This window comes from Brachyhypopomus gauderio, chromosome 7 (genome assembly GCF_052324685.1).
Source record: "Brachyhypopomus gauderio isolate BG-103 chromosome 7, BGAUD_0.2, whole genome shotgun sequence".
NCBI lineage: Eukaryota > Metazoa > Chordata > Actinopteri > Gymnotiformes > Hypopomidae > Brachyhypopomus > Brachyhypopomus gauderio.
The window spans coordinates 9504001-9531632 of record NC_135217.1 but is presented as its reverse complement, the minus strand read 5'-3'; the positions used below and the strand labels follow the sequence as shown (position 1 = coordinate 9531632).

At 45.5% G+C, this 27632-nt stretch overlaps 1 protein-coding gene across 4 annotated transcripts; it reads right to left on the bottom strand.

The window, feature by feature from the left end:
• Window positions 1-777: 777 nt before the first annotated feature.
• On the bottom strand, window positions 778-26017 carry nacc2 (NACC family member 2). Of its 4 annotated transcripts, none has more exons than XM_077011476.1 (7): window positions 25788-26016; window positions 12418-12526; window positions 10884-11745; window positions 3479-3655; window positions 3021-3126; window positions 2430-2527; window positions 778-2292 (listed from the first exon to the last, which is right to left on the bottom strand). In XM_077011476.1, exons 3-7 carry the CDS (start codon window positions 11707-11709, stop codon window positions 1736-1738), a joined length of 1764 nt encoding a protein of 587 aa, XP_076867591.1. In that variant the 5' UTR covers window positions 11710-11745; window positions 12418-12526; window positions 25788-26016; the 3' UTR covers window positions 778-1735. The 4 variants fall into 4 exon arrangements, with proteins under 4 accessions (XP_076867591.1, XP_076867593.1, XP_076867594.1 ...); XM_077011478.1 differs by lacking the exon at window positions 25788-26016 and adding an exon at window positions 16784-16915; XM_077011479.1 differs by lacking the exon at window positions 12418-12526 and having other exon boundaries at window positions 25788-26017.
• Between the last annotated feature and the right edge of the window lie 1615 nt (window positions 26018-27632).

Here is a 27632-nt window from a genome sequence, read left to right as displayed (position 1 = left end):
GAAAAGAAACTTGACTTTCTTTGCTCTAATAAGTCTTTGCAAAGTGCAATGACTCGTATGGAAGTGCAAAATAATCTCATATAACCTCTTAAGATAATATTGCCACAAGATCAGCGTCCACAAAGGTCTTTCACAATGTATATAGGAAACACAGCATCATATCATACACAGATGTGACTAAATCACAGAGGGGAAAGACGGAGCATACTGCATTTGCTATGGGCGACATGTTCTAAACAACATAGATCTCTGGTAAAATAAAGGACACCTGAAACAGCAGGGTGTCAAAGGTCATAGTGTCACTGTGCAATTTCCAGGAGGTCTACATCCCTCATGATGCAAAGCAGCCCTTGCTAACATGATGACTGTGGGTCGGATCAAATCTAGCACGGGGACCTGGGCCGTGGGGGGCATCTGGGCCGCGGGGAGAAGGTAGCTGAAGTCACTGTGTTCAGAACAGTCAAATCGAGAGCTTCTCCCTAATCCCCACGCATCCCCTCCAAGTGCAAATGCAATAAAGCCAGCCACAAAAAAAAAAAAAAAAGATACTACTTCTGTTAAATAATTTACAGTAGAGAGCCATAGCCAAGATGCATGGGTCCTAAACTCTTTCTTCTGACACTCACAGTAAAAAGCAGCTTCGCGCTTGTTGCACTTGGCAGGTATGTGACGCCTTCCGGCTTGAGCCAAAGCTTCCAGCAGAAATCAGGCCATCTAGGTTTCTGAGAAAGGAAAACTGTCTCTCCTTGGACGATAAACAATAGCTCTTCAGGGAAACGGCAGCAGTCCCTATTTATTTTGGGATGCGGATTACATTGTGGTTCGGTGAATTGTATTCTTATTTCATTCTGCATGCAAGCGCTTTTTTTGTGTTACTGCGTGTCGTGGCGATAAACATTTTAGTATGTCACAGTCCACTCTGTGTAAGGGGGGATTTGGGAAGTGTTGGCAACCGCCTGTTTTGTGGTATTACTGTGTATGTCAATAGGTTAAGTCGAGGTGGGACTGAGATGGGGTGCGCGTGTGTGTGTGTGTGTGTGAGTTAGAGAGAACTTCTTCTCTAAACAAACACAGACATTGCATTAATTATTAAAGATATAACCTTGTGAGTGTTCAAAGTTTCACATGGGCCTTTCTGGGACAAGCAACTGAAGTCTAAACATGATCACACTGCTCGTGACTCTTTTCTATGTGACATGTACTCACTTTGGAACAATTTGTCATTTACTTGTTTCTGTCAGCTGTGTGTCTCTAATCTTAGAGAGGACAGAACATTCAGTGTACTTCAGAAACTTACATTAAATGTCCAAATGAAGGTCACTTCAAATACTTCTGTGTATTCAGCAAGCCATCTTTCCTGGTCTACATAAAAAAAAAATCTTAATGTCTGCCCTTCCTCAGAAGATCTGCAAAAAACTTGCCATCGGACAGGGATTATAATTATCCCTTTTATCAACTCTAATCCATACTGCCACTGTAAATGTTAGTATTAAGATCTGCCTAGTTAGAGAAGTATTTCATGTCTAATATTGCTACAGAATTGTGAATCTTATTCTTTTACCAGTGTACTTACGTGAGCAATGCCTGTGTTTGTGGTTCACACACTTCTCCCACCCCACACATTGCATGTTAGTGTGGTTGCATGTGTACTGTGAAGGTGTTTTTCTACAATCAAGTGCTTCCACTAGAAGAGCAGCAGGGGGCGCTATAGAGACAGCAGGAGAGCAGCGGGTCCTCACTGCCCGTTTATCCTCAGACCTTCTGCAAACTCCTCCTCCTCCTCCTCCTCCTCCTCCTGCTGTTCCTCGTGTGGTGTGTTGCCCCGCCCGCCGCCTTCCCCACACAGGATAACCGGGGCCGCCTCCAACGTCCCCTCTGCACCCTCGCGCATTGTGCCTTCGTCTTCCTCCTCTTCCTCCACCTCGCCCCGGGCTTCGCCGAGCTCGGGCTCACGACCCTCAGCGGTGTGCTCAGGGCTCTCCGTGTCCAGCTGCAGGTGAGTTCTCAAGGGCTCCTTGCGGTCTCCGTAGAGCCGCTGGTCCAGACTGAGCCCGGACGCCGCCAGGGGCTTAAAGTCGGGGTCAAAGGTCAGCGGCACGCCCGCCGTCGTCCCGCCGAGGCCTAAGCCGAGTCCCGCGGCCGCCCCGCGGTACACCTCCATCCCGTCAGGCAGCATAGACTTGATCTTGGGCAGCCAGCGCTTTCGCACGCGGCGGGCATTTGTGCACATGTCGGCCGCGATGACGTTCATCTCGCTCTCCTTGAAGTTGGGGGCGAAGTTCTGACAGTAGACTGGTGGGAGGAAATCGAGAGGAGGGACGGAAGGCAGAAAAAGACACGTTACCGTTATACCTTCCACACAGCTCAACAAAATCGTGATTTTGAGCGTTATTTTTTACGTTACTTATTTTACATCAAACTTAACGTACGTTTGACAGCATTGAGGACTCGGCTATCTAGAGGTTTTCGGCTGGGGTCACTGGTAGACGAACGGATTCCGGTCCCACAGCTGTTAGCCAGAGTGTTCCTGTACATACACCAACCGACCACCAGAGGGCACAGTGAAGAGGACGCTCATCAAGAATCATCTGTTTATCAGATGTCTTCAAGCCTGCTGCTGGAGACATACCGTCAAGCAGACCTGAACTCCAGCCCTAATTTAAACATACATCGCCTCAATATACAAGGGTATCCAAAGACATTGGTTAGCTGAAGAATGTAATAAGGGCTGGAGCTAAACTCTGCAGGTCATGGTGTGCACACGCAGGCCTGAACACCACACTTATGGTCTAACGTGTCTTTGTTAGGCTGAGCGGAGTCTGACACCCCAAAACATTTCCAGCCAACATGGCTCCCCCTGGGGTCAGGATCCTAGCTGATGATGAGTTGAAGCACAGACTTCACAAGGGATGGCCAGCATTCTCAGACTGTGCACCTACAAGGTGTTTCTAATAAACAAACATCTCCTAGAAGGTGGGTGGTGGGTATGAATTATAATTATGTAGGCTCTGCTCACAAACCTGTCAAAGAATGTTGCCAACAGTCTCCTCAGGAGAACTTTGTGTTTGATGCCAGCGCACAAGTGGCAGTTCATCAGCTGTCCTCTGGTCATGAACACCCCCGTACCTGTGACACAGCCACCCACCCACCCACCCACCCACACACACACACACACACACACACACACACACACACACACACACACACACACACACACCCACCCCAATGGGCTCTTGAACAGTACTCCATTGTTTCACTGCAGTCTATTTAGAAGTATAACAGCCTCTGGCATTGGCCGACGGAGTAAAAGCACTGCAACGTGTGACTATGACACCAGTTATGATCCATTACATCACGCTGGGGGCTTCTGGATCACTAGGTCCTCACTCGAGCAAATAGCTGCATTGGCAGGACTGGGATTTGGGCGTTTAATGCAGAATGAGCATAAATAAATAAGAGCTGTAGCAGCTGTACCCACCAGCCACCAGTTCCAGCTTCTCCCCGGGGTCTCCCTCCGTGTAGAGCTTCGGGTGGCAGCGGTAGCCGATCTGGCTGATCAGGCTGGCGGGCAGGGCCACCAGGTCACGCCGGAGCAGCATACAGGGCCGGCTCTCCAGGGCCAGGGGCACGGCCGCCATCTCTGGCTTCTCCGAGACTGGGGGGGTGGGGGGTTTGGGAGGGGGAGTGTGGATAAGAGTTGAAACGACACTCAAGATCACCCAGTTAAAACATGTTGTAACCCAGTATGGAAGCAGATACGCTCCAAAACCAGGATGGTTCCCTTTGACAGTGCTTCTTTCAAGTCGGGTCCCAGTTTTGGCCTCCAAACCTCCTTAGTTTTCACTGTTTGAGAGCTGCTACTGAGGCAGGACTGATTGTACTTTTTGGGGTCAGGTGAGGGGTGTGTGTGTGTGTGTGTGTGTGTGTGTGTGTGTGTGTGAATGGATTCCTTGGATTCCAAGCCAAAGTGTGATGAAAGGCAGATTTATAGCTTTCCGCGTGTCACTTCCTCCCAGAAGACCTTTCCTGTGGCCGCAACAATGTTTTAATGGAACACAAGTGAGAAGTGTTCTAGGTTCTCTCTGTCCCTCATCCTCTTTTAATTGACCTCTATAAACTACAATCTACTCACTCAGGATGCATGTGCGCGCGCACACGCACACACACACACACACACACACACACACACACACACACACACACACACACACACACACACACACACACACACACACACACACCCCTCCAAAGAGTGCTCTCAAATATCACACAATGTCACCCTCCTGATGTCCTAACTCATTATAGATGGAAAGGATTTCAGGACTATCTGAAACAGGAGACTTTGATAAAAAGCCGTGCCCCCGTTTGACTGCAGAGAACCCCCGTGTGTGCTGCTGTAGACTCCCGGGTGGAGCAACACACCACCCGAGTGTTTGTTCATCGTGCGAGTACACACTGCACCACACTTCACCCACCCCGCTGCCTACCTGAGCCATCCTGCTTAATGGATATTTCCAGAGTACTGATCTCTGAAAGTAGATCTCCACAGGACACTGAAAGCTCCTGCTAAACACCTCAGAAATCCCACAACCAGATCAGTGTCAGGACGGAGTCCCGCCGTCCCGGATCGGCGTGTGCGGCTGGACACCTGGCCTGCGACCTGGCGCTCGACTTGAGTGTTTGTTCTGTATCTGCGGACGGAGCTCGGAGGATTGGCGTTCGGCGTGTGCGGCTGGTTGCCTGGCCCGCGGTCCGGGGCTGTCTGCCCAGTTCTGGGCGCTCTGCCCGGTGTCCTGGTTTGGCACTTCGGATTGTGGCTTGTTTGGCTGGGCTCGTGGGAGGCTTTCTCATCAACTCTCAAGTATGGCGTCCTACACTCATTTATATACCATTTTGATACTTTGTATGATCTCTATACCACACAAGACTGTGAACGATCGCCATTGCCTTGCGATATTACCTTCCAGCGAAACAGACAGTATTGCCCTGTATGATAGAGACTTGGACGCTTGGATAATTGCAAATGTGTTCAAATTCGTGTCAATTGTGTCTTTTAATATGCTGCCTATGTGGTCATCATACGCCTTGAATCAGTTTTACAATATGTCCTGTTTATCATTTCAATATGTTAATTCCCGGAACGCGCACAAAGAAAAATTTTGTAGTTTTTCTTGTGCTCTCTCTCGTTCATTGATTTTGTTGTTACTTCTGGTGTCTGGCAATGTCCATGTAGACCCTGGTCCCCCTATTAATATTGCCACTTCAGTTACCGAGCCAAATCTAAACGGCATAAGCTTCATTGATTTCTGCGAACGCAAAAACTTTGGTTTTTTACACATCAACGCAAGAAGTTTACTCCCTAAAATCGATCATGTGAGAGCATGGGTCGAAAGTTCTAATCCCGAGGTCTTAGTGGTCACTGAAACCTGGTTACGTCCTTCTTTCTCTTATACTGATTTAAATATACCTGGTTACAACTTGTTTCGACAAGATAGATCATCTAAGGGTGGAGGAGTTGCATTATTTGTTAAAGAACACCTTCTGTGCTCTGTTTCACTAGCCAAGTCTATTCCCAAGCAGTTCGATTTACTCGTTCTTAATATTAGGCTTTCCACGAATTTTTCATTGTCAGTGGCTGGGTGCTATCGCCCTCCCTCAGCCCCTGCATGTACACTGTTGGCCTTAAGCAATGCCCTGGTCCCATTTCTAAAGTCTGAACTGGTTTTATTAGGGGATTTAAACTGGGATATGTTAAAAACTCCAGAGAAACTAATTCAACAGCTTGATTCTCTTAATCTTCATCAGCTAATATCCCAACCCACTAGGTTTAATCCTAAAACTCCTGAAAGAGCCTCTTTGATTGATATTATTTTAACTAATTCCCCACATCGTTACCTTTCTGGCGTATTCTGTAATGACATTAGTGACCATTGTTTCATAGCCTGTGTCCGTAAAGGTCACTCTGTTAAACTACCTGCCCTCATTAGTAAAAAACGGATTCTTAAACATTTTAACATTCAAGCTTTTTTACGTGACATAGTTGAGGTCAACTGGAGCAGAGTCAGCCTGATCCCTACGGTAAATGATGCTTGGAATCTATTCTTAGACCTTTTTAACTCAGTTGTTGACAAGCATGCACCTATCAAACGTTTACGATTAAAGAATCGTAATAGCCCTTGGTTTTCCCGAGACTTAGCTGTACTATTACAGCAAAAAAATGCTGCTTGGCGCAAAGCACGCTTGACTGGGTCCCCCCTAGACTGGCTTCTGTTCCGACAGATTCGGAATAAATCTACACAAGCAGTGCGTCAGTCTAAATCTAATTATTACAAGGAGCAATTTAAACGTTGTGGTTCTGATTCTCGTCTGTTCTGGAAAACTGTCAGAGAGTTGGAACATAAACCAGTCGGCACGCCGTCGGCACTAAGATCTGGCGATATTTTAGTCTCTGATAAAAAACGTATGGCGGATATTTTTAATCAACATTTTAGCAATCCTGGTCAGTTTTATGAACCCTTAAATTCTGCTGGGCTGACAAATAGTTTACTGGACTCTCTCCCTATTTCCCCTCCCTTTGCAGCTTCTTCTTTTACCAGGCCCAGTTCTACGTTTACAATTCAGCCCTTTTCAGTATGTGAGGTTTTAACTGAACTGTTGGCACTGGACCCCAAAAAGTCCCCAGGGTTAGATGAGCTAGCACCATTTTTTCTAAATTCTGCAGCTCGTTTTATTGCAGCCCCTGTCACAGATCTTTTTAACTTATCTGTTTGTTCATCTGAATTACCCGCTGATTGGAAAACAGCTATTATCCGTCCTCTTTTTAAAGGTGGTGATCAGGCTGATCCAAACTCGTACAGGCCTATCTCTATTCTGCCATGCTTATCTAAAGTTTTAGAGAAACTCGTAAATAGGCAGCTCACTAAGTATCTCGATGAAAATAATATTCTTTGTCCGATGCAATCTGGTTTTCGCCCAGGCTATGGCTGTGTCACTGCCACCATGAAGGTCCTTAATGATATTACTCATGCATTAGATGCAAAACAATATTGCGCCGCAATATTCATAGACTTAGCTAAAGCCTTTGATTCTGTAGACCATTCCATTCTTCTAAGTAGGTTGGTCAGTGTCGGAGTTTCAGATCATTCTTTGGCCTGGTTTTCTCATTATCTTTCTGATAGGACACAGCAGGTTAGGCTAGATAATTGCCTTTCTCACCCTTTCTCTGTACTTAAAGGTGTTCCACAGGGCTCAATACTAGGACCTACATTGTTCTCTATATACATTAACAACATCTTTCATGCTGCACAAAATTCATTTATTCACCTGTATGCTGATGACACAATCTTGTATGCCACTGGCCCCTCCCCTGCTTCTGTGGAAAAAGGTCTCCAGGACAGTTTTATTCAAATTCAACAGGCTTTTTGTACCCTCAATCTAACGCTAAACTCCTCTAAGACCAAAGTTATGTGGTTTAGTCGAAAAGGGATGGAATCCTCTCCTCCTCTAAAGATCTCATCCATCGAGGGTAAGGTTCTGGAATTGGTCAACACTTATAAATATTTAGGCATTTGGTTAGACAGTTCACTATCATTTTCCCATCATATCTCCATGTTACAATTAAAGATTAAGGCAAAACTCAGTTTTTTATACAGAAATCGTTCTTCATTTACTATAGCGGTCAAACTTATGCTCATTCAAATGACTATACTTCCTCTGTTTGATTATGGTGACATTATCTATCAATCAGCTTCCAAATCCTTGCTTCATAAGTTGGACACTCTCTATCATTCTGCCATACGGTTTGCAACAAACGCTCCATTTAGAACTCATCATTGTACGCTCTACTCATCTGTTAACTGGCCCTCTCTGTTCACTCGACGTAAAATTCACTGGTTTACCTTTATCTACAAAACTCTACTTGGTCATTCACCTCCTTATCTATGTAATTTACTGCAAATAGATTCAGCTACATATAACACAAGGTCTTCATCATATATTAAGCTAAAACCTTCTAAAACATCTACTGCTCTAGGCTGTACTGCATTTCAACATGCTGCTGCCAATGACTGGAACAAACTGCAAGAAACCCTAAAATTGGACACTTTTATTTCATTAACTGCCTTCAAGGACTGCATTAAGAAATTACTTATTGATGCTTGTAATTGTTCTTAAATTTTTTATCTTCTTTACTTCTCTTTTTCTTTTTTTCTGTTTCTCTTTTCTTCTCAAGTGTCCTGTGGCGCTTGTCAGGCCGCCATTGTAAATAAGAATATTGTTCTTACTGGCTTGCCTGGTTAAATTAAAGGTTAATAAAATAATAATAAATAACAGTGCACTCTATGGCTCTGAATCCCATCTGCATTCAGAAACGTTTTCAAACGCTTTGTACTTGAAGCAAATCCACCGGAGAACACGCTCTTCTGTTTATATACGGAGTTATTCTTAAAGACCTCTTTTACAGAAGCAAGACTCATTTTTGACTACAGTCTTTCAGGTTTTTGTGTACTTGGCGCTGGTCATATTTTGAGTGGTTAACAGTTTAAGTGATTTGCTGGAAGGAAGCAGTGCACGTAACCTGAAAGCACACCTCTCCTGGACGGAGGCACGCACGTGAGCTTCTACACAGTACTCACACAGTCATACGTTTCTGTCTTTCACGCGGCACCTCGGTTTCCAAGAACAGTTAGAAGAGAGCGGTGAAAACGTTTCACTCTGACTACCCCAACATGCACCTGGTTTGGAGCCTAATTTCATTTAGAAAGGCCCATTTTATTTTTAAAGATGTGTTATGTGCTAAACAAATAGGAGACTTGTACTCTGAGTTTTTATAGCTAATTTGAATGAACAGGGGAAAATGAATGAATAAATAAATAATTTAGCACTCATCTGTTCTTTCTGAAAGGTGGCAAGGAGCACACTTTTGCCAACTCTTCCCCTAATATATACCGTCACAAAACCAATAACACATATACCCCCCCCTCCCCCTCCCCTTGGACTAGGGTCACCCATCAGCTATACAAGGAAGGTGTTCTCCTTCACAGACTCTCTCTCTCCCCATCTATCTATAGTACACAACTGCAATGAAAATGGTATAACACCTTTCCTTCACCACGACCTGGCTCACTAACAAATGTGCTAGTCATTGTTGGAATGGCTGACAAAGACACTAGTAAACAAGTCATGGCCAGATAGCACCAGTACCATAACCTCACTCCACCGGTGAAGAAAGAGGTTGAGGGCTTCCACACTTACCATTAACAGCACAGAGAAGCATACGGAAAAAAATTGTGTGTGTGTGTGTGTATAAACACAGACATGCACTCACTGGCCACTTTATTAGGTACACCTTGCTAGTACTGGGTTGGACCCCCTTTTGCCTTCAGAACTGCCTTAGTTATTTGTGTTATAGATTCAACAAGGTACTGGAAATCTTTCTCAGAGAGTCTGGTCCATATTGACATGATAGCATCACACGGTTGCTGCAGATTTATCAGCTACACACCCATGATGTGAATCTCCCGTTCCACCACATCCCAAAGGTGCTCTATTGGATTGAGATCTGGTGACTGTGAAGGCCATTCAAGTACAGTGAACTCATTGTTGTGTTCAAGAAACCAGTCTGAGATGATTCATGCATTATGACATGGTGTGTTATCCTGCTGGAAGTAGCCATCAGAAGATGGTACACTGTGGTCATAAAGGGATGGACATGGTCAGCAACAATACTCAGGTAGGCTGTGGCATTGACACAATGCTCAATTTGTACTAAAAGGCCCAAAGTGTGCCAGGAAAATATCCCCCACACCATTGTACCACCACCAGCCTGAACTGTTGATACAAGGCAGGATGGATCCATGCTTTTATATTGTTGATTCCAAATTCTGACCCTACCATCCGAATGTTGCAGCAGAAATAGACTCATCAGACCAGGCAACGTCTTTCCAATCTTCTATTGTCCAATTTTGGTGAGCCTGTGCGATTGGTTGTAACGACTGGTTATTTGAGTTACTGTTGCTGTTCTATCAGCTCAAACCAGTCTGGCCATTCTCCTCTGACCTCTGGCATCAACAAGGCCTTTGCACCCACAGAACTGCCACTCACTAGATATTTTTTTGGACCATTCTTTGTAAACCCTAGAGAAGGTTGTGCGTGAAAATCCCAGTAGATAAACAGTTTTTGAAATACCAGCCCATCTGGCACCAACAACCATGCCACGTTCAATCACTTTAAATTTAAATCACTTAAATCACTTTCTTCCCCATTCTGATGCTCAGTTTGAACTGCAGCAGATCGTCTTGGCCATGTCTACATGCCTAAATGCATTTAGTTGCTGCCATGTGATTGGCTGATTCGACATTTGCGTTAATGAGCAGTTGGACAGGTGTACTTAATAAAGTGGCCGGTGAATGTATACACACACAAACACTCAAACATATGCATACATACAGTATTTACACATACGTTTTCATATAGGGCATCTAAAACATTCTGTTTCTCTGCAAATATTGTGTACGACACAATTTTTACTACCTCCCTCTCTCTGTATACAGTAATAATATTCAAATGGTTCAAATGGATCCCTGATTCACCAAAACATTAAAACATTTATAGTGGCCATTAACATGTGGCATTTAGCAAGCTCAATGATGCCAATATGATAATAATGATTAACTAAAAATATATTGTACAGCAACACGAGGTTCAGCCAGTGGTTCCAATTCCTGTACTTGACAGACAGTTTATGGTTTTTCCTACACTAGTGTGGCTGATCAGTTTATTTAACTAATAAAACACTTTGCCATTACACGGGGAGTTGAATCAGGTATGTTAGATGAGGAAATACTGAACTGCGCTCTGAATTCAGGAGCAGTGTGAGAGCTTACTTCCATAAGGGTTAGCCATGCGACCGTAGATCTGGCTGAAGGCCTCCTCCGTGATGCCATCGTAGGACTCTTCCTCAAACTCCTCATCCTCGTTCTGGTAGGAGATGGGACTGTCGGTTGTGGGCAGGCTGGACGCCCCCGGGCTGGAACGTTCGCCGGAGGTGATGGGGTATGGCTGTAAGGTCGGTGGGAACAACCCCACCGCTCCTGCGTAGAACAGCGAGGCGGCCCGCCCCACCCGCGCCCCCCCATCGCCACTGGAGGTCCTCTTCACGCCGCTCTGAAGGTTCAGGATCTGGTCACCCACCTCCAGTTTGATCTTCCGGGCGGGACCGGCCAGCGACGGCGCCCAGCCAGGCGGCCCCAGCACGGAGGCAGCCGGGAGGTTACTGGGGCTCTGGGGCTCCGAGCCGGGCTCGTCTATGGCCGCGGTGGCCGAGTCACAGTGGGGCGAGTTGGCCTTGAACATGAGGTCCATGCCCCTCTCCACGATGTGCTGGATCTGCAGGTAGCCAGCCGTGTACATGACCACGAGCTGCTCACTGGCGGCCATGGTCAGCTTACCCGTGTAGCAGAAGGAGAGGATCTGTTGGAAGCACGCCGGCGTGACCGAGGAGGGCAGCTCAAACTGGGCCTTGGCGCTGGCGCTGAACAGGTCACGGAAGTAGAGGCTGCTGGCGGCCAGCACCGCCCGGTGGGCCTTGAAGGCCTGGCCCTTCACCAGGATGGACACATCGCAATACTGGCCCAGCAGACGTTGCTCGTTGAGTGAGCCCAGCACGGTGCTGCCGAAGTTGGGGATCTCCACGTGGAGCATCTGGGACATGGCGGCCGGCTTTCAGGCGTTCAGAGAGCGGGACATCTGAAGAGGACGAAACGCAGAGGAAGTGAGACGAAAGAGAAGAAAGAACAGAGTACCAGCTGACGGACAGCAGGAGCGAACAAAACACAACATCAGACGTTTCTGGCTGAGAATAATAAATCTGTCACTCCTTGTTAAGTTCTACATTTCATTCGGCCTGAAGTTTTCGTGTGCGCATGCCAATCCCGTAATTTAAACAAGAGCGTCGGCTGAAGTCGGGAAAAGGGGAGGGGAGAGGCAGAGGACGGAGAGAGCCGTCAGCATCATGAACTGCAGTACAAATCGCTTTGTTATCGTCATGCCGGCACATCCAACGGATTGAAATTCAGTTCAGAGATGCAGACGGGCTGAGGTGGCACGCCGGAGGCAAGGGAGACCGAGAGACAGAGAGCATGAGTCATGCAAGACCCACCAGGAGCCTCTAGAAAAACAATCAGAATAACTGAAAAATGTCACAATATGTGACACATACCAAAATAATCTGTTAATGGGGCATCAGTGAATAAGACATCACATCCTTTTGTTATGAGTGCAAACAAACAGGCATAGCATAACCTGTTTATCTCTCTCACACACACACACACGCGCGCGCGCGCGCACACACACACACACACACACACACACACACACACACACACACACACACACACACACACACACACACACACCCACCTCACAATTCCACAAACAGAGCAGAAAGTCCGAAGAAAGTAGTCTCAAATCTCCTGATGACCACACTTCAGCTCCTTGTCTGTCATACAGTTGAGGGTGGACGAGCACTCTGAGCAAAAAAAAGAAACAAAACACACAAAACAATACACTCATCAGAGAGTAACTGAAGACACACAGATCTCAGAAGAGACCCCAGCCCCCGAGGCACACTGGCGCTGACCCGCACACGGTAGCTCCTACAAGCGCAGGAGTTACGCTCTTGAGAAATGTGCTGCAGACGATTTCCAGGAACAGTAACTGAAACGCCGCCACCCTAGGCCACGCCCCCCTGTGCTCCTCCTCTCCACCGCACTCCTCTCCTCTCTATCCTTCCATCGCAGAAGTCCGACCTGCCGGCTCCACGCCTCTGGCGAGCGGGCCACGGGGATCGGGGCGCGGGTTCCGAAGCCCTCGCATGCTCGCACGGGGAAGGGCGGGGTTGGGGGGTTGGGGGGGTTCGGATGAGGAGAACTCGGCTTCTGTCCAACTCTGTTTAAACGTGACACACTATCTTTCTTTCTCTCTCTCTCTCTCTCTCTCTTTTCTGGGCCGAGTTCAACAAGTGCTGCTGCGGCCGAGATCCAGCGCGCCACGCGATGAAAAGGAGGCGGTAAGGTCTGCGTGCAATCAATGCAGTATCTATACGTCGCAGGCAGAGCGGGAGAGAGCGAGAGAGGGAGGGAGAGCAGGCTACAGTTACAGAGAGGGAGCCAGGCGGCGAAGGGGGAGGGGGTGTGAGACAGAAGGAGTCATTTAAGGACAGTACGAGCGAAGAAAGGCAATCGTGTAGTGCTTTCAGTGAGCTTCACACTTCTGCGCAAAACCCGAGAGACGGCGAACACAATGCTGAATAAATACAAAAGCTGGACCCTAGGCCAGGAGAGCCCCACGTGGCTTAAACCCCCCACAGGAAAGGTTTTAAAAGAAAATATATGAACTTGAAACTTTGAAGCGGGAGTCCTTGTGAAGGCCAACCCACTCCATTAGTCAGTTCAGCACCTCTTACGCCAAGACATCAAGTATGCTAACAAATTATTCATCTCAGAGGAATGTGACCGTAAAAAAAAAGAAGAAGCCACAATGCGGACACAATGTGCTGTTGAATAATCACCCAGAAATGGATCTGAGGTTCAATCGGTTTTAATAATTTTCATTCATGAGAAAGGGGCGGCGATCCAGACTCCCCTGCTCCACTTCCACAAACATCCCAATTTATACTTGCCCAAAAGCTCTGGCCAGCATTCCGAAAATACATGTATTGCCATACATGGAAACAGCATACATGAAACAAACATGGGCACACATTCTCATCTTAACAGTTCAACCCCCTCGAGCACAGCAGTCAGATGTCTAGAATATTCTCAAAAGGCCTCGACCCCTCCACAAACTCACAAACCAGCAGTGCACAACTGGCTTCACCTCTCCCTTTCTTCAGTTGCGCCCTGTACCTGCAGGGTCACGTGTCTTTGGTCTCTCCCCGACACAGGCGGCATTAAACCTGCCCGCTCTGTTAGAAGACTGAAAGCTCGCTGTGGCTTCATCTCCACTGGCAGACGAGAGCTAGAGGAAAGGTTAGCGCACGCGCGCCCGTCGACAGACAGCGGCTCTACAAAACACAAGGCCGCCGAGAAGCAAAGGCAGCCAAGTCGAGCTGGTCTGCGCGCTTGGCTTTTGTCTCCACACATTTCTGAGCGATCTGTCTGAGCATGCAGCCGCTGGGGCACACTCGGATGGAATTCGTTTCAATTTTCGAGGGGGACAGCCTGCTTTGTCCACAGATCTTCAATTTGAAAGATCAACTCGTTCCATTGTCCATTGGTCCAAAGAGACACAAAAGGCACCAAAAAGATGTAATTCCATCCACAAATGACAGACGTACGCGATTATTGGGAAATCAACAGGGTAAATAACTACATAACTAGGAAAGCCACAATTTCAACAGCTCCACAACATTTCACATATCATGTGGCAATGGCAGATGGGACAGTCAAAGACAACACTTCCTGCCAAATACGATGCAAATGGAGACAAAAGAGGAGCTAAGAAAACATTACACTCCACATAAAGAGAAAGACAAAAAGACAGAACCAAACCCTTCTAGAGCGAGCTCGCATTTGCCACACGCCAGGGCTCGGAAAACAAGCACTGAGGCTCCTGCATCCATCACACCTGCATCTTCCACTTATCAACTAACTAGACCTAACTCTAATTCGTTTGTTTTGAGAACGTGATGCACGTGCACATCCTTGCACGTTATTTCACACTCTAGATTTGGTTTCCTAGATCAGCGTGTAACAACCCAGAATGCATTTCAGAAATGTTCAACATTTCTGTTACGAGTTCACACGCATTTCAGAAACACCTTCTGTAATCTAATGGGAGACCCTTCCATGCTTTCGGGAGTGGATCTGAAACCGCTTCCCCCGAGTCCATTCTACCGCTCGCCTCCCCCTAAAGGGCCGGCGGATCTTCCACATCGGTCACGGCCGCGTCGGAGGTGTTTGGGCGGAGCAGCAGAGGCGGAGTCAGCCTTACCCCCCCCTCCCCCCCCGAGCGCACCACGCCTCTCCTTCCCTCCATGATTCTCTTCCCGTACTGCTCTTGCACCCGCCAGTCTCCCTGCCAATAAATGCACAGCGCTGCAATGCAGTGCCCGCGCTCGCTAGGGTACAGAGTCTACAGACATGCATGTACGTGCCAGCTTGACGCCTGAAATAATGTCGAGTCAGGCCAAAAAAAAAAAAAAAAGTCTCTGTTCTCTCGCTCACTCTCGCACTCCCCCCCCCACACTAAATATAGACTTTGCACACCTCTGATAGCAATATAGAGAAACGAATAGCGTCAACCTAACTCACAAATCCTCAAAGGACCTGAGCTGTTATTCAGAGCATGTCTTCTCAGGATGTGATGTAAGGGTTGGAAGTTGACACACAGCTATAAACGTGGAATTATCAAGGGAGACACTCAGATGTCAAATGTAAATAACAACAGGTCGAGTGGGAGTGTTTAAATAAACTGATTATTAATATTCATTGCAAAACAGACTAAAATAAGTCTGAAACTGTAATACTTTTTGTGCATGTTAAAATGTTGTTCTGTTAAAGTGTAACTTAATATATATATGAGCTTACGTTTATGCTCTTTAGGGAGGGCATAACTGAGGAGTGCATGGTTACTCTACGGGGAAACTGGAACAAAAAGGAGGCCTGTGTCATAAACACCCTGATTGTACATACTGAGCTTTACGTCTTCGAGATATAACCAATCGGGCTTTATAAATATTCAAAACACTGCAGTTGTTCTCATGTCTAAGTACACAGACACGACGGATTCTATCCACGTGGAGCCCAGCGGAGCTCCCTGGCAACAGGCCTACCAATCGGGGTGCGGAGCGGTCTCGCGCAGCGTCTGAGGAGCGATCTGGGGGTGCACGTGGCAGCCGCGAGAGGCCCGATAGTGCGCGAGCACAGCGTTGCAAGCAAATCACGGCTTCGGAAAGTGACGTGGGAAGGTTAACGCGGTCTTTATTGATTACAATTTAATTCCTCCGTTCTCTCCGCTATGAGGGGAAAATGTAAAAATCACACCAGGTTTTACTTGCGGTGTTTTTGAGCGTATGCAGCGTACTGCAACCGGTCTACATGCAAACAACGGAACTGCTGACGATCGCCTGTTTGACGTTTTGCTAACTTCAAGATGATGTCAGCTGCAAGAGGAAATCCAGTAGAAATTCACCGACTAAGCTCGAATGAAGCCCCATTGTCACGTTGTGCACGGTAATTAAATAGCTGTCAGAGCAAAGCAACCCAATAAAGACCTGTCATCATCATCTTGGTCCTGGACGGTCAGGAGCCTTGCGGGTCTTAGGAGCTTTATGACGTATGACCCATTGCGTGCTCGCGAGCTATTTCAACACGTTTACAATTTCCGCTAGAAAGTCTTTCTGGGCTTAAAGTGTAAAACCACCTGTAAACATTAGGCAGGTGGTAGGCATTGTACACTTAAAAAATGCATCTAAAAATGTCACCTCCTCAGGCTGTCATGTCTAATTGGAGCTTCACGAACTCGCTTGGCATAAAAGTTCCCCTCTAAGGGGTTTAACTGCGTTGAGTACACTCTTTGTGGTGATCAAAAATTTTTAGATCTCCACCCTCCCCCGGTCCACCTTAGCTGCTGGCGGTCTACCAGAAACTGCAGCAGGAGAAGTGTTGGCTGGCCGTGAGCATATCTTCCTCCCAGGTGTCAGGGTCCTGTTCCCCAATTAAACATGTTAACAACATTCCCTCCTAACCACTGATTTGTATTAGGGTACATTTATATTACCTACCAGAAGTTACTCAAATCCGGTTTGTTTGTCTTTTTGCCTTAAGGGTTTTTAATCAAATTCTCGATTCGTAGCTATGCGAGTGGAACGAGATGACTTTTTGCCCGTAAGCATGTTCTTAACAATGTAGTCATCACAACAATATTGGTGAGCAGATGCGCCAATAGTCGCAAGTGATTTTTTAACGCGAACGCCATAAACTGGATTACGTCATAATCTTACCTCCACAGTGCTTGTCCAATAGTGGCGTCGATTGCTAGCTATTTAAAAAAACGGTTAACATCCAGCTGTTTTGACAATTTTGGTCATTCAATTCCCATTTTAAAAATCTTTCCACATGAAAATCTAAAATAATTGATTTTATTAATTCGTTTAGTATTTGTTTCAAATGAGAGAAGATCAAATAATTACGGATCTAGATAGCTAGCAAACTGTTGGAAGTATTGTGAAAACACGGTTGTTTTGAGTATTTGCTATGCGACATAATTATTTTCACTGGTTATTGAATACATTAAAATAAGGCATCCAGTATTTCAATACTTTTCACACTTTTCAGTAGTTTTGATGTAACTGGATGTAGGTCTACACTCTACATGTATCAATCTACAAACTAACCACATATATAATGCTGTATTTAATCTAAGCTGTAATAATAATTTATTATTACAAATAAAAAAATCATTTACTTGGAGTGTACGTGATGGGGTACGAGTTGAAACTGATTGATAGATTGTCACATGCATGCTGTACACATTTGTAGGCCTTGATATTGTGCCATACATAAGCTCATATAGAAGGTTAACGTCATATATCCTGTGGAGAACCTACACATCTGCAAATCACACAGAAGCAGTCTGACCGATGGTTGTGTGCGGGTCATTTATATGACCAACCAATTGTTGTCTGCAAGATGGCGAGACCAATAAAGAATGGTAAAAAACAATGCAAAAACAGCCACATTGCCCATGGTTAGTATTTTTCGAGCATATAGATTTGCAAAAATGTATCAGGCAATTCATAATAATATGAGCAATACAGCCATTAAGTGTTCTAACTAACTACCACCCTTGGACATTTTTGCCACATCCCTTGAAAAGGGTAGATTTGGATTTGAAGGCTGTGTGTCATGAATGTTACAATGTAAGAATATATTGGTGCGGGCCATACCAGTATACTTTCACAACAAGGTTATAGTTTATTATTTCCTCAGCTATCCAGATCTACCTAATAGAACTCTTAACCCTAACCCTATGCCTATATATGGAGAGCCACGACACTGTTAAAGAACAGTAAATCCTATTGATGAGTTCCCACAATAGCCGATGTCAAATCAAGCAGGTTCAGAGCTGGGGAGCATCTTTGTGAGGTTCCCATCAGAGTTGAGGAGCACAGGGCTCTGGGAACGTAGGGATGACCTGGGCTGGACAACCTAGGCACTAAGCCAGCTGCAGCTACGGTCCCTGGTGTGTACAGGCATTAAACATCCACTGCCAGCTACAGAGGAGGAAAGCACCCGCTGTAGTGATAGAGCAGGAGATCACGGGCACGGCCCACAGAGCTCTGCTCAAAATGGAAGGCCGAGGCAGACTAAACTCAGTGCATCACGAGCTGGCAGATGTGACATACCCAAGTCAAAAGTCAACGAAAAGTAGAGAAAAGATGCAATGGGAGTGTTTCCATGAACTGGGAAGTTGTGCGTCTTAGTTGAGAGGCCGGAGAACATCCACCATGAATCGGTGCCACAGTGACATTGATTCATGGCAGAACAACAATGTGCCAAAAACACAGCATGAAGCACGATTCAGTGTCCTTACTTCATGTACCAACCACTATGAAGCACTGCGGTGTGTGTGTGTGTGTGTGTGTGTGTGGAGTACAGCACACTCCACAAGGTAGGGGAACTCACTAAATCAATCCACAAGAGAAAAAAAAAACTGCAGTGTTCCTTGCCACTCACTCACTGGTTTTTAAGGACAAGCTGCCCTGGTTCATCTTCATGAGCAAGAACAGAGGCAGACAGACAGGCAGGAGAGACAGACAGGCAGGACAATGATGTCTAACTCTTCCCTCTCTTTTGCGTCACTGTATCATTTGAGATTTACAAATGCTCAATGGTCTCCGTTCATTGTTCTGCTGTCTCTGCCTCTATTCTGCCTAATTTCATTTTGGATTACAGTAATGTAAAAATAGAATAGAGTTGCAGATAGGTCTGCTGTGGGACTGGGATCACTGAATGTAAGGGGCCTAGCATTTGGGAGGGATTATACTGAACTGGGATGGTCTATCTCTCAGTGATATTTATGCTGAAAACAAAATCAGCATTGGTTTTACTGGGCTGTATCACTCCACATAGATTACTATTCCAAATACAGGAGTGAACTGCACTTATGTCAAATGTTCATTTGGTCTGTATATACTTTTATTTTAAACCCCCTCAGCTTCCTTTTTATTTGGATACACAAAGCCTACGAGGCGAACAATATGGTGTCATTGATTTGTTTGTGTGTTTAAGTATATAGAGGTCACCTTGAGATTTCCATCTTTTTTGCAAGCGAGTCTTGACCCAGAAAATGTCACTGAATAAGCATTCTAAAAGTCGTTTTAAAAAGTTCCCGCTGCATGAAAATTGGTCCTGACTTGAGTAAATTTAACAGCCAAATGGTGCGCATGCGGTCAAGAACTTCTCCACTATACCATCTCCTGACCAACGGAGCAGCTTTATAGGTTCTCAGTGTTTTATGTTATTTCTTTTTTTTGGTTTCAGGCTTGACTGGACACAGACAAGCTAAATTAAAACAAACAACAAGGCTGTCGTGGTTTTAAATACCTATAACAGGGTCAAAGGTCAGTTCAGCCACTTTTAGTGCTGATCATTGTGTTCCAGGGCCAGACACTGTTTAACTATCATCTACAGTACATTCTGGATTCAGAGATAACGGCTGTGTCAGATGTGTTCACCGCTGCAGATAATGAGTCATATTACCAAGTTATCATGTGCATTCCCTTTTTAAAGATAACCCTTCTGTAAACCACCTTCATACAACTCCTAGGCAGAGTAAAACAACATTTACATAGAAGCTTTAACTGATGATACAGTGAATAAACATACTCTTTTCAAATGACTAAGTGGAATTCGTCTATAAGGTGTTTTCTGGTATGTTAAAGTGCACCCGCCCCCCACAGACACACAAATTAGTCAATCTATGAGTCATTTTTAAGTGGCTCTGGGAATAAAGGCAACTTAGTGCATAAGGGCTCTTAAGGTCAGTAATGGATTCTTTTTTTCCTTACACATACAAACACCACCCTTTGCTCCATTCATCGGTGGCTTGGTTTTCTGACTGGATATTATTTGTGGACCGTTCTCTGGTAATTACAGGCCAGTGTGTACTGCACTGGTGGAGTATCAGGAACAAGATTATTGCTGGAGTTTTTATACAAATCAGTGTCACCACTGGTCTCTGCTATGCTGCATTAAGCACAGATGAAACACTAGACCATTCCTGACACAGACTATGCAAGGCCCAGCGATGTGGCTTGCTTTCGAATCTTTCACCTACAGGTGTAAAATACACGCTACTGGGCTCTAAATAAGTGACCAGTGACCGTTCTCCTGCCGAAGACGTAGCGAGAACGTGCCACTAACTGAGCGGAGAAGAGGAGAGGAGACAAGAAGACTGAATGAGGAGAGGAATAGAGATGAGGAGGTTTGGCCTCCTTGGATTCCAGGTTTTTTCCACTCTCCTGGAGCTGCACCAAGGATCTGGCGCAAGACACGCTTAACACGTACAGTTCAGGAGACGACGTCCGTAACAAACGGAGGAAACGAAGACCTGACGCAGAATGAAGGCACCGGCAATCGTTCCGATGTGGAATCCTGTTCGAGTAAAATATAGATTTCTGATTTATTGGGCCATGTTAGTTTGTGTTACTAACGTGCCTGACACCTTAAAGCACACAACAAGTTTAAATTTGTCTTTGGCTGGAGGGAAAGCCAGTGCATAAAAATCCCAATGTAATCACGTATCACATGACACCATAAGAGTGAATGTGCACAGTACATTTGATAGGATGCAGAGTAACGTGCAAAAACATGTCCTGAAGAAAAGAGCAGGAGTGCCCACTGAATACACCGAAACGGATCTTAGGGATTCAATTTAATAATGTCTGAAGCTAGAATATAATTATGTCATGTCATGTAGCAATTAAGAAATAGCAGCAGTGTGATTTCCTGTCAGCATGCTTCACTGCAACTAAACACCTGTTCAGCTAATGAGCGGTTTTAAACATTTAAAATCAAATGAACAGCAAACATCATATTTAAAATATGACCCTAATACTGTAAGCCCACATTAAACATAGGACTAAGTGGTCCAGGCAACAACTGGTCACATTTTGTGTGTGAACCGAACAGAACAACAGTTCTGTCAGATTCCCCATTCCTGAAGTGAGCACATTCGCTAAAGCATTGTACAACACAAATGAAAGCCTTTAGCTTTGCTGCCTCCAACAGTGCAAATAATATGATTAAAAAACAGTTTATTAACCATTCTGTGATTTCTCACACTTGCATGGCAGTTACACTAATGTTTGTGTTTGCAGTCCTTCCAGTGGGCGTGACTCACGGCTGCAGTGGTGTCTGCTCATTCGCACCCGTCAGAAGCTTTCACTTATCTGGGTTAGGACCCAACTTTCGTTTATGCTTAAATTACGGAAAAAAATACAATGTGTGCAAATGTTCTAAATGGAACACTGCACACACACACACACACACACACACACACACACACACACACACACACACACACACACACACACACACATGCTCTCTCTCTCTCTCTCTCTCTCTCTCTCTCTCTCTCTCTCTCTGTCTCTTCCCCCTTCAGTACCACATACAGAAACACAGACTTGCACACTCATTTTCTCTCCGTCTAGCTCTCCTTCTCTCACTCTCTCCTTTCCTCCCACACAGACACACACACACACAAACTGGCGTGACATCCATACCATGTGATCATGCCAGGCGTTATGCCAAAGGCCAGCCATGTCACTTACCAGAAATCTCACACAGAGTGAGGGGGGAGGGGAGAAGCAGAAGAAAAGGCCCTTTAATTTAGCCAGCACTCTCATCACATCACATAACACGCACACACACACACACACACACACACACACACACACACACACACACACACACACACACACACACACACACACACACACACACACACACAAAAGCCATATGAAACTTCTTCAGCAGAGACCCAGAGTGCCTGGCACAAGTCAGGGCTAAATGTTAGTGTAACATGTCTGAAATTCCAAAAAGTGTCTTTATTGTTTAGTGCTGCGGTTCTTGGCGACAGCAGTATAAGAGCCTTCAGAACTTCAGCGCTCCCAACCCTTTCCCAGTGGAGTCTGGGTGGGAGACTACCTTCACCAAGCCTCCCCTCAAGATGAATACAGTAGTATGACCGTCAGTGGACAGCCTTTCCACGAAACGAGCGCACAGGGACAGATAAGTTACTGTTTATCCTCCAACAAAAGGGAAGGCGTGAGTACAAACCACCCACGCTTTACTGCAATACCTCACTCAGAGTTACAGCAGGCAGCCGACAGTCCAGGGAACTGCCGCACTTACTCGGGGGGGTTTAATGAAGCGTACAGTATAGCAAGCCTTATTTGAGTTTTACATGCCAATGTCTCATGACATAGTACACATAGTGAGAGGTTCGTAGTTACTATTAATATATGCCAAGTGTGGCCCTAGGCGCTCCAAACAACACAGGCCGAATATTGGATAGCGGGGGCTGTGTCCTCATGAACTTGTGGCCCTTGGAACCATGCTGGGAGAACTGGCTGCACTGTTTCCTATTTAGGTAAAAAAAAAAAAAAAACAATAACTATGTCCACAATAGCACCTCTACAGTTACACAGGAGTGCAGGATCAGATTGTCTGGCGTCTTTGTGATTAAAGAAGAGGGATCAGCCCTGGTCTGAGGTCTGGGGAAACCTGGACACCAGCCATGTTAAACGCAGCTTTTGGGGGTCTTCCATTGGAGTTGAGTAGAGCAGGCTCCAGCACTCGTGGAGTCCGTACGTGGCCTCCAATCGCGCGATCTGGCCTGTGTCGTGTTTTTTATTTTTTGTCCAGGGGACTCATGAGAACCACAGAGCAAATGAACGCTCAGATCTACGTGAGCTCGCATAGGCCTCGCAGGCCAAGACGGCCGTACGGGCCAAGAAACAGCACGGGATTGGCCAGCTTTAGATCAACAGTCGGGGCAGAGAAAGACAAACACTGCACACGCCAGACGACTGTGAGGTATAGATGTTTAGCGTGGTAACGTTCCATCGCTGGGATTGTTGCGACGTGTCATAAACATGTCATACGACCTGTCATAACAGCCCTGCGCAGGACGTTTCGTATACACTCCTCAAAGTAAGCTAACAACCGCTTGTCATGCAGCGACACATGCAAAGGACGTCCAGCGGGTCTTGCGGGGATGCAAATACTGATTTGTTCAGGGAGGCACGGTCCCCACTGCGGAGGTACTGGTGGGGGGGGGTCCACAGAGGCGCCCGGGTGGGGGCTGCAGGGTCCAGGCTTGGCAGGGCGGTCGGGGTGGACCCAGGCAGCCACTTTGTTTGGCACGGCCCCCTTCGGCCCCCCGTGTGGAATGTTTGGTGGTGTGCGGCCTGTGGAGGGCAGCCAGGGACACGGTGCAAAAATCCAGCTGGTGCATGTCATGTAGAGCTTGGCGGAGGGCCAGGCAGAGGACAGTGTTGTTAAGGGCTTGTGTTGAGGAAGAAAAACATGGCTTGCATGTTGTGCGAGAAGACACGGGGGACAGGCGGAGTGGACAGCAGACGACCACGTTCCCTCCTGAGAAAAGAGTTAAAGAACGAATATGCTGTCCATGTCTGTCGGTTATGGCCAGACTCTTCTATAAATAACATGATACAGAGCCAACAGAGTTGGATTTCTATGGTATAAAGCATCATCTTTAGTCATTTATACAAACTCTTGAGCTTGCTTTTCACTGAATATCTTGAATAGCACAACAAAACGTTGAGAATAAATAAGTGACAATGGCACCTGGGATGTAAAACCAACCTCCCACCAGGTGGGTATCAAAACTAACCATACATGCTTACATAAATATTTCCTCTGCTGAAGAATTCTAGAAGGCATCTTAGAGGGGGCTGGCATGTTTAAAACCCAGCTCTAGGCATGCTGGGAAGAACAGCTGGGCTGTATTTCATACTGGTGTGGACCCAATGAATAGAAGCCCTTTGGGCCCAAAAGCTTAGTTACAGCAGAGAAGCTCCGTAAAAAACGATGGAGAGGTGAAGCGTCCGGCGTGTCCAGAAGCCCTCAGCTGGGCTGGAGCGTGCGGAGGTGCCGTGTCTCGGCTGTGGGAGCTGTGTGTGTGTGTGTGTGTGTGTGTGTGTGTGTGTGTGTGTGTTTCTTCTGTGGTATGTGAGAGGCTTAATGTATAAGAAGCTTTTGAAGACTTTAATGTGAATGCGAGAGAGAAGGAGAGAGAAAAGGAGAAAGAAGGAGAGAGAAAAGGAGAGGGAGAGACACAGAGCGGGTAGGACCGAGGGGGTAGGAAGGGGAGGGGGGGAGGGAGGGAATGCAGGAAATGCCATGAACAGAGCACATGCAAGTTGTATAGGAAAGGCAGCATTGTGCATAGTCACATGTCTTGGAAACCAAACAGCAGCACGTAATAATTAGCACACATACACACTCAAGCACACGCACCCGCACATGGACACACACACACACACACACACACACACACACACACACACACACACACACACACACACACACACACACACACACACAAACTCTCTCTCTCTCTCTCTTATGACCAAACTTCCTTTCTCCAAGTTAGTCATCATCTCAGTCGTAGCTTAAATCAACTAACGGCACTTAGAAACTGAAAAAAATGTATGTGAAGGGTGATCATTTAGAGGCATTGAAAATAAATGCTGGTCTGTGGTCAGCTTTCTTTTCGTACTCTGATTACAAAATGAAATTCATGTTGTTGGGAACGTTAATCATCGCGTGTCTAATTTGGTTAAGACAGTCAAAAGTAGCACTTAAGATATTACAGACTAATGCAACATACAGCAACCTAAGATAATACATTTCAGACCAACACAACGTACATCAACCTAAAACACATTTATTCGATACTAGATAACATGAACATACTGCGAAAAACTAAATGGGGACAAGCACATCATGACATCCAACTGCAAAGAAAGGGATAGTTCTGGTCAATTACGCAAGTCTTGAACCTTGATGTTATACGGTTATATGCTGCGCTTTTTGATGGGCTATGAGTTATAATCGAATATTTCAATATTTCTGACTTTATAATTGGACACGTTTGCCTAACGTTGCAGAAAGCAACTTTTAGGTAAATAGTTGCGGCTTCAAAATGTTCAGCTTATAACTGTCCACATTCCGGTGTAAGCACAGAAAAAAGCCACGTCTGTACGCGTCTGCATATTTGCACGAATTAGTGGGCTATAGGTTGGCCACATTTTAGCTACGATTTCATCGTTCGTGACGCAATAAGCAATTTTATGTCGTGCAACGCTGTCAAGTCGTTAAAAGTGACATTGTGACGTGCGGCAACTCACGAGCGCACATAAACACTGCTGCTGTAAAAACATCTCAGCCAAACTCACGACATTCCATCACACTCTAATTTTAATTTTCGTAATTAAGTTGTCGTTAGCTTATCAAATCAATTCCGGGACGGTCGGCATATCAACGCAAAAATGCAAACAAGAAATTGAAAATGAAATGTGCCACTGAACAAACTGTATGAGGTCCGTTTCGATATCGCCAACACTACATCAGCAGGAATACTGTAGCTCACTCTTATTAACATAAATCATTGAACTAGGAAATAAAATATGGCAACCATATGCGTCATACAAGCAAGCCATAAAGATAGTAAGCGATGATGCGCAAAATATTTACCCGATATGTCCCTCCTCCATAAAAGTGAACTACCGGTGGACACCGTGGTGTTTCTTCGGATGCAAAGTTTTCCAGGGTCCTTATTTGTCCAGGCCCCTTCTTCACTTGGTGTGCTCACTCACTCTTCTGTATGCTCGCTCTCTCCCCATCTCTCTCTCTCTCTCTCTCTCTCTCTCTCTCTCTCTCTCTCTCTCTCTCCCCCCTTTCGAAGTCCAGGAAGTGATTGCGGCTCACATGGACGGCGACTGAACTGCGCTTAGCCTGACATCATTCTTAAATCGTTTAGGGAGTGTGTGTGTTTTAAAGACACAGGCTGTGCGTCCCACGCCGAACTACTGACTTTCAACTGGCGTGAATAAGCTCTGCGCGGTCAGCACCAGTGACTGTCTCTGGTCAGCACCCACAGTCTTTCTGCGTTATCGCCAGAAGTTGCGTGCCGATCGCATGCACTTCAGAGGCGTCTTGGATTACAGTAGTTTATGGCCGTAGTGTACGTCGTGCACCGTGCAGCTTTTTATTCAGAAGGCCACGTGAGAAGCTCTGCGTAGGGTCGCAGTTATAGGACTTTTCTGCACCGAGCTTCTTATACATTACTTGAAGACTTCAAACAGCCTGCTTCCTGTTTCAGCCGTTTTTAATTGCTGTTATGTACATTTTTGTACAATGTGTGATTTAGTGCTTTCCATAAATAAATATAGTCTAAATTAGAGGTACGTGAGATTTTCTTCCGTGCTATTCTTAAATCTAGACAAGAGCTGGGTAGAGTTCATATGTGAGGGATTTTAAGCAGAATGACAGCATAAGAGTTGAGCCAAGTGATTCACATAGCAGGATGTGCAGAATGTAACACCAACACAGTCAGAACACTAGTTCTAATGTTCAGTATGTTAACACCTACAGGCAGAACACTAGTTCTAATGTTCAGTATGTTAACACCAACAGGCATCAGACATGTTCAGAATGTTAACCCTAAAACTCAGAGCACAAGTTCAAATGAGGACCATCAAGCTCATTTTCTAAACTGAACATGCAGTAGTTTTGACTATTAAAAGTAGAAAAAGAAAGGTGTGGTTAAGATGTGGTGAACACAACATGGTTTAGAATGTTAAGAGCAGACTGAAGCTGCTTCACAGGTTGCTGCTTAGCAAATACGAACACACAGAACTTTTTGAGGTTATTTTGTAGTTATCTTGTCATATTTGTAGATCTTTTTTCTTTGGTGCATTCAGGCATTGTATTCAAGTTTCACCTGAATTATTCTGTAGTCTAAAAAGTATTCTTGCTATTTCTGGTCTATTGTCATGAACATCATTCAAAATGGCATACAGTATTACACTTTGTAAATGTATAATACTGCTTGTGATTACAAAGTGTGGGCTATGACAATCCATTTTCTAAGCAGGTCTATGTAATGATATATTTCCTACACAATAACATTGTAATTACCGTATGTTTGTTTAGGTTTGTGTGAATCGCAAGACTTTTTTACTTAATATCTTTGTCTTAATATCAACATTTATCTGAAGACCATTTGATTCCATGTTTCCATTCCACTGTCTGTAGTCAGTGTTAATTACCTGGTCAGTGACGAAAACCAAGCATGAACACTGGCTGAGGGCTAGATTGTGTTATCTAATATAAACAGTTAGAAATGCTAAAATCACACAAGAGAAAAGCACAAACGGCCATAAAAGTCAGACCCGTTTAACCGAAAACGCTGCTGTACCTCAGAGGCCTTTAATCTTTGTTAATTTTGGGTTTCCTATTTTGTCCATGAAACCACCACCAACACTAAAAAAAAATAGGCCATTTCCACAAAGCCAGTTATGCTGTCCCGAGGGCACA

Bases quoted from the DNA above. Each gene is read 5' to 3' on its own strand.
- nacc2 (XM_077011479.1), bottom strand. From the start codon at position 11,709: ATGTCCCAGATGCTCCACGTGGAGATCCCCAACTTCGGCAGCACCGTG. The intron at 2,528-3,020 runs GTTTGTGAGCAG...GTGTATGTACAG, and splicing joins TTGGCAACATTCTTTGACAG to GAACACTCTGGCTAACAGCT. The intron at 2,293-2,429 runs GTACGTTAAGTT...TCCTCCCACCAG, and splicing joins AGTCCTCAATGCTGTCAAAC to TCTACTGTCAGAACTTCGCC.